Below are 11,201 nucleotides of genomic sequence, written 5' to 3'. Positions count from 1 at the left end.
CCATTGTGTTAGAATTTAAGTTATACATATCGGTAGTTTATGTACTTTTTTATTCCGAAAGAAGGTGAGTTAATTATAGAATATATTTTTACCGTATATCAAATATTTATTATTATAAAATAAATTATCTGTGATTAATAATTACCTTAAAAAATTCTTTCTATTATCACAGAATACTAGTTTTCCATTCCACTGCTTTTAGGCCCAAAAAAAGGTGACGAGAAACGAAGCAACGTTGCATGAACCATGCAATTGTATAAAATGAGGCTATCCACGTGCCATTCTAGTTGACCTCTATTTATTTTCAACATGAATTTAATTATACACGTCACCATAAAAATGTTGAAAAGTAATAAGAATTTCCTAGTCGTAAAAGCAAAATATACAAAGATATAGGGACATGAATCCTGCTATTTAAAGAATTATACATATAAGGATGAAATCATAGTTATGCAACACTTGCCAAAAGAAAATAATATATCAATTCTTCTCCTCATACTATATAAACACAACATTCCTTTTCAACATTCTTCCATCTTAAGCTTTTTTTATCAACAAGATAAAGGGGAAAATGGCTCAAACATCATCATCCTCTCCTTCTACTAAAGCTTCATCAAGTTTTAGCAATGATGTTCAAGCAGTTATAATGGCTCTAATATTAGTTGTTACAGTTGGATATTTTCTAGTTTTAATAGTATCTCCAACCAATATGTATGGACAGATTTGGACACCCAAGATCAAAGCTCACACTGTCAACTCTACTTACTTTGGAGCTCAAGGTATACATACTACTGCTTTTTTACTCTTATATCAGTGTGTTTTAATTAAGGTGCACTTACTACATATTACGTTGTTTATTCTATTTTTTAGATTATCATATCATAATTTTTAGAGTTTAACTAGTATCCACTGTCAGTGGAAACTATTTTTCACACAAGCAAGTGCTTTAAAGTTTATTATAGGTAAGTTTTAATTATTTTAATTTTTTTACCTTAAAATTATAAATAAGGAAAATAGTTGTGGAAGGCAACTTGGACTATATATTTATTCTATCAATTTTTCTTATAGCATTATGACGTTGTTATTAAAATTACGAAGGATCGATCATGTCTTGTTTTTATTGATCGTCAATTTCTACTTTATTATTATTCAACACCATCTAATTAGGATCAATTAGTAACATCAACCTTCAAAGCAATCTCCAAAATAAACATAAGCAATATATCTGTATTCTATAATATAGTAGTCTCAATGTCTCAATTTTTATGAGACTTTTCACTTTTTGAGATTCAAATATTTTAATATTAAACGTACAATTGGGACTATAAAAATTATAATAAAAATATACTCGTTTAACTCTCAAAATCCAAATATAATAAATAAATTGGGACTTAAAAATTTTATAAGCATGATTTTAATTCATTATAAAATTAACAGTAGAAAATTTTTTTTGAGACAAAAATGGGTAAAAATGTTATTTTTTCGGATCAATAAAAAAGTTTAAATAGAAAACGTGTATAACAGGAATTAGCAAGTTCTAAAATTAAGGAATAGAGAGAGAAAAAGCCAAGTAATTAAGGAAATGATTTTATGAAAATAATCTCCTAATTTTCTATTACCTATTAAAATTAGAGCCTGTGTAAAATAAAGTTTCCACTGACAATGGAAATAAGTTAAACTCTAATTTTTATTACTAATTGTCAGTAGTAGTACTAGTTGTTGTTGGTAAGTGGTAACTTAATTTGAATTTTGAAGACATAAATAAACGCATGCATGCAATGACTCTTATGGAATGAGCCTGGCAATGAAAATAAACATGCAATGGCTCTTACAACAGTTGAAGAAATATCACCTTTAACCTATTGTCTGTCATATTTATGTCCTTCGTATGCACCCATACACAAAGCAAATCAAATGAGTAGTAGACTGTTACCTTCAAAATGCAGAAATTAATCTCTCCCAAACTATCACTTTTTAATTAGTTTCATACTTAAATTCTCCCTGAACTAATATAATTCAGGTGCTACACCCCACTAGCACCTGAAAATATTAGCTTGATGGATAACTTAAACTAGTCATAGTTCAAATATAGAAAACTAATAAAAAGGTGATATATAGTTTAGGAGGATTTTGATACCTTTTATCTCCCTAAGAATATTTAGCTCAAAGAGCTAGCTTCTTCAACTCTTTTGGATGAAGATACGTAGACATCAAACTTTAATGAATTTATCATACAATATAATTACATATTTTTTCCTTTACAGGAAGGTCACTGCTGATGAATACATTTCCTTTCTTATTTGTTGCTGTCTTGGGATGCGTATACCTCCATTTATGGAAGAAATCCAATAATAAAAATATCAACAGGTATGCACTATGCAACCCCCACAACCCACAAAAAAAGAAAAAGAAGAAGGAATTGAAGAAGAAGAAGAAGAAGAGCAAATTATTAGTAGTACGTAATACTAACTACTTTTTTTTTTTTTTTTTTTTTTTAATTTTGTGATTAGCAGCGTTGAGAAGAAACAAAAGCTGACTATATGGAGGAGGCCTATAATAATGAAGGGGCTAGGAATCGTATCAAGGATAGAGCTTGCATTTTTTGTGATGTTCATAGCACTCTTAGTTTGGAGTTTTGCCTCTTACGTGCATATTATCTTTCCTCATGTCACACCAAAACCCGCTCTCAAAAATGGAGAAAAAGTGTGAGTTAATTATCGAAATTGATAAAACAATATGTTCTATAATTAGTTTGATTATTTTCATAAACAATGATCGATCGATAAATTGGTAAAAAATTACATCGATCACAACTTAAAATATCTGGATTATATTCCATGCATGCAATGAGTTTGGTAGAACTCGGTGTTTGGACGTCATATGTAAACCTTATATATGCATGTGACCAAAATGACAAATAGTTTGAGACAGATGTATAGAAAGTAGGAGTATTACATATACATTTTGGATTGATTTCAGACTTAAAATTACATTTTGGATTGGTTAATGACAGATGGGAAGCCAAGATGGAATATTCAGGACTGATATTTGGACTTGTTGGAAATATAGCCCTAACGTTCCTGTTTGTTCCAGTCACAAGAGGCTCTTCAGTTCTGCAAGTCTTTGGTTTGACCTCTGAAGCTAGTGTTAAATACCATATATGGCTTGGCCATATTGTAATGACTCTTTTCTCTGCTCATGGCGTTTGTTACATTGTCTATTGGGCTGCCACTCATCAATTGTCTGAGGTAATATATTCATTAACTATAGACCTTATAATAGGAGGAGAGCGTTAGTATAATCAGTAAAGTTATTGCAATGTGATCAGGAGGAGTTGGTCACAGTTCTAACTGTGAAAACTGTCTCTTCAGAAATACTTTAATTACATAGAAAGTTGTTACGCATCAAGCTTTGTTAGCAAGAAAAGCACAATAAACAATAGATAATAGGCAAAATAATGTTCAAAAATTACAGTACTAACTCCAATTAAGTTCAATTTCTAATTAGTTAATGAGTCTTGATTGAAATGAAACAGATGCTGAAATGGGCAAAAACAGATATCTCAAATTTGGCTGGAGAATTGTCATTGCTTTCTGGATTGGTGTTGTGGGTAGCAACATTTCCTCGAATTAGGAGAAAGATGTTTGAGCTCTTCTTCTACACTCATCATTTCTACATCCTCTTCGTCGTCTTCTTCGTCTTCCATGTTGGCATCTCTTATGCTGGCATTATGCTTCCCGGTTTCTACCTCTTCATGGTTGATAGATACTTGAGATTCTTACAGTCGCGATCAAATGTCCGTTTAGTCTCTGCTCGGGTTCTACCGTGCGAAACTCTTGAGCTGAATTTCTCCAAGTGTAAAGGTAAATTGAAGAAATTTCATATATTTACACTTGGGAATTCACCACAAGAAAAAAACAAAGAGTTGTGACGGGGAAAATTTGTGATGGATCTCTATCACAGAACAATATTCCGTTGCAAATTTGTGTTTTTCTTGTAGGTGATATAGCAGGATTAACATAGTCAAATTGACAATTTTGATCCTTTTGCTGTTTAAAATACACAGGCTTAAGTTATACACCAACAAGCATCATGTTTGTGAATGTACCAAGCATTTCAAAACTGCAATGGCATCCTTTTACAATCACTTCAAGCAGTAACTTGGAGCCGGAGAAGATCAGTGTTGCGATTAAGGGTGAAGGAAGTTGGTCCAAGAAACTTTACCAGATGATCTCTTCCCCTAATTCTGTCGATCGTCTTAATGTCTCTGTTGAAGGACCTTATGGACCTGCTTCCACACATTTTCTAAGGTATGTATGCAAAATATTCTAAATGGTAATTGGACTTATCATATGTATGCCTAGTTCAAGTCGAACTTTATTCACAGAACCCATCCAAGATCTGTCTCAGTTGTGTACTACTATATGTTAACATGATAAAACTAAAGTTCTCTTTTTTTCATTGTTGTAGGCATGATTTATTGGTTATGGTGAGTGGAGGAAGTGGAATTACACCTTTCATTTCCATAATTAGGGAGCTAATCCACACAAGTGAGTCACAAAAATGCAAGACACCAGATATACTACTCATAAGTGTGTTCAAGAACTCACAAGACCTCACCATGTTGGACCTTCTACTTCCTATATCTGGTGCCCCATCAGAAACTTGTAAATTAGGCCTACAAATTGAGGCTTTTGTAACAAGAGAAAAGCAACCCATGCCAGCAGAAGACAAGAAGAACTTGAGGACCATATGGTTCAAGCCCGACCCGTCAGATGAGCCCATCACACCAATTCTTGGCCAAAACAATTGGCTCTGGCTTAGTGCTATCATATCATCATCCTTCATCATTTTCTTGATTTCTTTGGGGGTTTTGAATAGATACTACATATATCCAGTTGACAAAAATACTAATGAAATATACTCTTATCCAATAAAGGCCGTGCTGAATATGCTAATCATTTGCATATCCATAGTCATAACAAGTAGTGCAGCATTTGTTTGGAACAAGAGACATAGTGGCACTGATGCAAAACAGATTCAGAATATGGAAGGTGCAACTCCTATGGCTTCACCTAATTCTTGGTTCTATAATGCTGATAGGGAGATGGAGAGTTTGCCTCAACAGTCACTCTTTCAATCAACTAATCTCCATTTTGGTGAAAGACCTGACCTCAAAAGTAAGTTCATCACAAAAGATATTATTTCATTCGTACAATTTTACTTGTCCAGTCAGAACTCCGCATTAATAAGTTGTAAAATTAATGTGATGCAGGGTTGTTGTTTGATAGAAAAGAATCAAGTGTTGGAGTTTTAGTGTGTGGGCCAAAAAAGATGAGACATGAAGTTGCAAACATATGTTCATCTGGTTTAGCATCCAACCTTCATTTTGAGTCCATCAGCTTCAGTTGGTGATTCTTTGTTGTTTTCTTTTTTGCATAATTTCAAGAGACTGATGCATTATGCATAATATAATGACAAATAAGATCATTTTTGTTTGTTTGTTTGTGTTGTTTTGCTCAAGTTGATTTGAGTTTTGCAAGTGCTCCAGTGACATGCTTCTTGTGTAATGTGAAATGTAAAAAAATACAGTTTATTCAGTTTTTAATCTTTCTCATGACCGTCATACCTTGAGCCGAGGATTTATCGAAACAACTTCTACATTCAATGGTAGGGGTAATACGTACACACTATCCTGCCCAGATACAGTAATAAATAGTGTAATAAGGTAAAAATAAAAAGAACAAGATGTTCAATCTGATTTTCTTTTCATTTTGTTTTTTAGTATTTCACAAGGAAAAGAGAAAAAGAGCGCTCTAATTTATTTATTTTTAATTGGGGGTAGGGGAAGGAGAAACGGGAGGGGATTGCAAGATGGAGAATTGATCTCTCACTAACAAAATGTGAGTTCAGGTAACCCATCAATGTGAAACTTAGACGTCAAAAGCAAACTGTTTATCAGGATATTGCATTTTCATCGAACATGATCAGTGGGGAAAACATAATGTTTGATCAAGTCATCAACAATTCCCCTGTAATTTGCTACCAATCAACAAGGATTCTTTTCATTTCACCAATGAGCTCTTGCATTTGTTCCCTAGTATGCAAGGGGAAGGGATAAACACATGCACAATCCAACTGCCCGTCTCTAATCGTGTCGAATATGGCAATAGAAGGACCTACCCCGTGCATGGATGTACACCCGATGAAGTCTTCTAATCCGATTTCCTGATGTACTGTGCTGGTGGTATGGATTGCGGAGTTTTCAAACACAGAGATAAAAGAAGTCCTTAGTGAAGAGGATGGCGTTAGGCTGGGATTATCAATGGTCCTGCCCATGAGGAAATTCAGGTCTCCCATGTCTGAGAAATGCTTGTTGTTGTTCTTGGCGTTGATAAAAGACGTGTAACTTTTCTTTGCTAGCTCCCATAAATCATCTCCTCCCTTAACGTCGTGTGTGTTGAGGATAGCAGAATGATAATATCCTGCATGATTTAGGTCATCATTTAATACGCTCTGTTCAGTAAACATCTTAGTGATACAAAGTACATACAATAATAGAAATGAAAAAAAAAAGAGTACAAAATTGGTGAGAGTTTTATCAAATGTAAGAACAACCACATAACTTAAAGGGCTAATAGGATGTTTCCAACAGATACACCTATTAATCCGTTTATTCTCCTGACTATATGATACCTGTAAAGGCCCCCTCTTCCGCTCAAAAATGCACATAAAATTACTAGCTTTTCGGTTAGGAAAGAGGTTTCAAAACTTCATCGAGACCAACAAACTGAGAGGGGGAGTAGATGATGTGCAATTAACTTACAAGTCAAAGTTAAGTCACATATAGCAACTCTGTTATTTACTTCAAAAGGAATTTGTTGCAGACCAATTGAGTTCTGAATTGATTGCAAATAGTGGAGGTAATGAGTTATTCCCTCCGTTTCAATTTGTTTGTCTTATTATTCTCTTTAGTCTGTTTCAAAAAAGAGAGTTTCTTTCCTTAGGTCCAAAAAAGGAAAAAAAAGAATAGAGACCAACCGGTTTGGTTAGATGGGGGTCAAGAGTGGTGGCCTGGATCCAATAAGTGTAAACATACGATGTGAGTAAGTTTTTACCATGAATGCATTAACGAACCTGGAAAATCAGGGATAAGCACTGGATCAAGAATTGAACGGCAGTTAACAAGGGTCACAACTGAATACTTCTCCCACTGATTCTCATTTAAGCCTTTTGAGGAATGAGCTGCAATTAATCCAGCAGCAGCCAATAGCCCACACAGTTTTATACCTCTTGTCTTGCAGCCCTGCCAAAATTCAGATTTTGTTACTATCTCCTAATGTTCTACACTGCAAATAATGCACCTTTAATAAAGGAGTCGTAACCTATGTTTCTCAGACTCTTCAAGAATGACGTCAGGTGAGTGTTGATCTTCCAAAAGTAGCATATTTTTGGAAGATTTGACATAGACGAGTAATATTTTTGGAGTGTTCAAGCAACAGAGGTTGTAACTAGTTCATTTCTTTTTCTGGTTACATATTCACACTTATCAAAATAGTTACATATAACTAAATTTTAAAACAACGTGAGTTTGCACAGTTAACGTATAAAATTTAAATCATTAATCAAGCTATAAACCTGATTTAAATTGAGCAAAAGGTTTACAACCGATGTGCCGAATTGGACATATTGAATTAACAATATTAGTTTATAACATTCTCGATGGACATAGTTATGTGGTTTCAGTGTTAGTGTTGGTGGAAGGTACAGAGGTGACAGTTAGTTAGTTGACCCGAACACCGCCATTACTCACAATTAGGCCAGATTCTAGTATGTGGTCCTGTGGAGGAGGTAAAATCCAAATTGGCCAATTCACATGTTAAATGTGTCTAAAGTTGTACATCAGGTGAAGTGAACAATACAGTGCATTCAATAAGGACCATAGATTCTCAATCAACATAACGAGAAAATTGGACCAAGCAAGTTTTATGGAGTAGCTTTGCCTACCTTTTAGAAAATGAAAAAAAAAAAAAAAAGATGTAACCTAACTTACAAATTTAAAAATGACACTAAAAATCTCTTTTGTATGACGTTGATGTTCGAGTCAGTTTACACACTATTCTATCGAATATTTTGTTATAATTTCCATTTATATAGGTATTCAATAACTCTATTCATTGAAATTACGCATTTGAAAAGAAATTTGAATCATCTAATATTTTTTTGTCTCCACTTAAATTTAAACCATAATCTCTCTCTTACATTTTCAAAATAGTACCAAGGATATTATAACTAATTTATGATTAAGTTAAAAAAATATTCATTTTAAAAATAATACTAAGTGTTATAAATATATTACCATATATAGTGAATGTCTACTTTTCTAATAAAGGATTTTTTCTACATTGTAATTCACCCATCAAGAAACCCCGGCCCTCAAGAGAAATAACAATCACTATCTCTTTTCTCTCGATTCTTCTTCTTCTTTACTCTATATTTCATAACACTAAGGATATATAATTAATCATGATAAAAAAGTATATTAATTAAAAACAATACGCTACACATCGAGAAAATGACTAAATTTATTCCTGGAATTAGATAGGTCTAATTTAGCTCCTTAAATATAGTATTTAAAAGTTTTGGTTCTTTAAATTTGTAAAAAAAGAGCTTTAACTCTATCGAATATTTAACAAACTCTTGGCAATTAAATTTATCGGAAGATAAAAAGGAATATCATTACACTGTTCTTAAATAAGGAAATTAAAGAAACTTAATGAACAGAGTTATCGAGTAACATAAAACAACTTAAAATGTGCATAAACTAGCCCGACACCACACACTTACATATAAAGAAGAAGCAAAGTTATAGTAAAATGTATTCCCTCAGTTTTGATTTGATTGAATTACCTTTCCTTTTAGTCTGTTTTAGAAAAATGTCAGCATTGGTTTTTTAATAATTTTTTAATTTTAACTTTTTACGACAACAAGATTAAAGGACATTTGGGTATATTCTATCAATATATTTTAAAACACAAGATTGAAAAGTATTTTTTATTTTTTAAAAAACTCTCAAAAACTAGTGCTACAGACTATGTACACTCAATCCTCTCAGACTCTACATTATAGGGATATACTGTTGTTGTGTTGCGCCAAAAACGAAACAAACAAATTGAAATGGAGCAAGTAATAAACTTACATCAAGAATGCGAAGAGTATCTTGTTTATTCAACCCCAATTTCACAACTTGTGATTCTCTTGTTGATTCACTATCCATAAACTTCAGATTTGAATATCTCAATGAATTCAAACCATACCCAACCATATCCATCCCACGCGCCCAAAATGGCTTATTCGCTTTACCAGCTGGTATGCACTCCTCAATTCCCAAACCAACCTCCATCTTTTTCAATAATTCCGATTTTGTCCCTTCTCCATTTTCCTCCCTCATCAACTCCACCAACTTGCTCATCAACGCTATCCCCGTCGCCCGGTCACACACCGACGTGTGAATCCTCAACGTAAGGACTGATTTCTCGTCGTTTAGTTGATAAATGCTCACGAAAAGAACATCGGTGTTGGAATCTGATGTGTTTACCCATGATGAGTTGTTGTTGAGTTCGTTTTCGAAGATGAGATGAAAATCGGAGACGGAGTTGTGATCGGAGGTTTTGAGGTTACGGAGAATGTCAGCCGTTGATGAGAGATCGAACGGCTGGATTTGAAGATGAGAAGTGGCGGGAATGGTGTAAGAGAAAGAATTGGTAGTTGGTGAGTAGCTAAGTTTGGATTTGAGGATAGGATTGGAATTTTGGAGTTTATGGAGGGTATTTTGGAGAAGTGAAATGTTTGGAGGTTTTGATAAAAGGAGAGCAAATACTGTTATTCCTGTGCCGCCGGGAACCGCCTTGCACCAGCTGTGTTCGGTGCTTCCCGCCGGCCGGGTTTTCAAATCAGACGGCGGAGCTGCCGCAGTGCTTGGTTGCTCAGCCATGACAAAATGGGGGAAATGATTGAGAGATAACTAAAATGTGCTTTTTTGTAATGGACAAATGGGAGTTAATAACTACACTACTATAAAGTGGACAAACAAAGCCTAGCCACATTTTTTAATTAGCAAGTTTCTGGACACGTGTGTCCCAATTTTGTCAGTATAGCGCACCTTCCAGAACTTTGAGCTAAATGCGACAAAGAAAGCTGATACGTATACCACGGTTATTAGTGTTTCTATGATCTAAACTTTGAAGAATTAGTGTTCAAGTTCCTGAAGATTGTACTCTTGCCCTTTTCAATCTGAATATATTTGTGTTATTGCTTTCTTGTGATTTGTGAACTGAGGAGTTTGAACAATTTTGGTTTTCTTTGACTGCCTTGGAGTTTCATGTATGTTTAATTTCATAGTGTATTTTTTCATGCATTAATTATGATATGTTATTGCTTATAGATGTTTCATTTTGCTCTAGAGATCTTTTTGTAGTTTATCAGATCATTTGGTCTGTTGAAGAAATTTTGAGAAATTGATATATCACCTTTGACCTCTTCAGACTTGCAACTCAAATCTAACCAAAGCTCTTCTTTGCTTAAAAATTGATTGTAAATGTCATTTATTGCTTTTCCTTTGTAAATATTGACACCGGTTGGGTAAAATGTTGATCTTCCTCCTTTACCACCAGCATTCATTTTTATTCAATACAAGAGTGAATAATTCATCTATAAATAGTGTGATCTTACATTACTTTTCTAAGTAGAAGATAATATAGAGTCACAAAAGTTAATAAAAATGAGAGTTCATTAGTTGTGTTGATTCAAGGTGTATGTGTGAATGAAAAATGAAGGAAAAATAGAGGAGGAAAATTGAGTCCACACTAAAATGAAAAGTGTGCTCAAATTGAAAAGTATACTAAACTCTCCCACATTGATGGCGATGGGAGAAAGAAACTTTCATGTGTTTATATTGAGAAACACATCTCCACTTGGATAGTGAGGCAAGAATAAGTGGTGCCTCGCGCCGTTGTTGTCGTCGCTCGGCTTCGGCTTTGAAAAACTTGAAGAACAAGTGAAATTTAATCCAATTTACCGCAGGTCAAGCACAGCCTGGGCGCAGGTGATGTGACTGTACTAAAAATGTGTCTTTTTTCAGAACCAATGCAGCCTTTCCGAAGGGACACATTAAGGCTATAAATACATGACATATTCCTCAG

At 34.0% G+C, this 11,201-nt stretch overlaps 2 protein-coding genes across 2 annotated transcripts; one reads left to right on the top strand and one right to left on the bottom strand.

The window, feature by feature from the left end:
- Positions 1-571: 571 nt before the first annotated feature.
- Positions 572-5,502, top strand: LOC107839217 (ferric reduction oxidase 2). Its single transcript, XM_016682621.2, has 8 exons — positions 572-779; positions 2,265-2,367; positions 2,514-2,705; positions 3,014-3,248; positions 3,536-3,863; positions 4,067-4,310; positions 4,471-5,180; positions 5,276-5,502. The coding sequence occupies exons 1-8, from the start codon at positions 572-574 to the stop codon at positions 5,413-5,415; spliced, it is 2,160 nt and encodes a 719-aa protein (XP_016538107.1). The 3' UTR covers positions 5,416-5,502.
- Positions 5,503-5,940: 438 nt separating this feature from the next.
- Positions 5,941-10,113, bottom strand: LOC107839218. Its single transcript, XM_016682622.2, has 3 exons — positions 9,200-10,113; positions 7,138-7,306; positions 5,941-6,485 (listed from the first exon to the last, which is right to left on the bottom strand). Exons 1-3 carry the CDS (start codon positions 9,992-9,994, stop codon positions 6,043-6,045), a joined length of 1,407 nt encoding a protein of 468 aa, XP_016538108.1. The 5' UTR covers positions 9,995-10,113; the 3' UTR covers positions 5,941-6,042.
- Positions 10,114-11,201: the final 1,088 nt, after the last annotated feature.

Source organism: Capsicum annuum, chromosome 8, assembly GCF_002878395.1.
Source record: "Capsicum annuum cultivar UCD-10X-F1 chromosome 8, UCD10Xv1.1, whole genome shotgun sequence".
NCBI classification, from domain to species: domain Eukaryota; kingdom Viridiplantae; phylum Streptophyta; class Magnoliopsida; order Solanales; family Solanaceae; genus Capsicum; species Capsicum annuum.
This window is presented reverse-complemented; position numbering and strand designations above follow the sequence as displayed.

Coding starts and splice junctions, on each gene's coding strand:
- LOC107839217 (XM_016682621.2), top strand. CDS start 572: ATGGCTCAAACATCATCATCCTCTCCTTCTACTAAAGCTTCATCAAGT. Junction 780..2,264: donor TACTTACTTTGGAGCTCAAG/GTATACATACTA, acceptor TTTCCTTTACAG/GAAGGTCACTGCTGATGAAT. Junction 5,181..5,275: donor TGAAAGACCTGACCTCAAAA/GTAAGTTCATCA, acceptor AATGTGATGCAG/GGTTGTTGTTTGATAGAAAA.
- LOC107839218 (XM_016682622.2), bottom strand. CDS start 9,994: ATGGCTGAGCAACCAAGCACTGCGGCAGCTCCGCCGTCTGATTTGAAA. Junction 7,307..9,199: donor ATACTCTTCGCATTCTTGAT/GTAAGTTTATTA, acceptor GAATTTTGGCAG/GGCTGCAAGACAAGAGGTAT. Junction 6,486..7,137: donor GCTTATCCCTGATTTTCCAG/GTTCGTTAATGC, acceptor TAAATCATGCAG/GATATTATCATTCTGCTATC.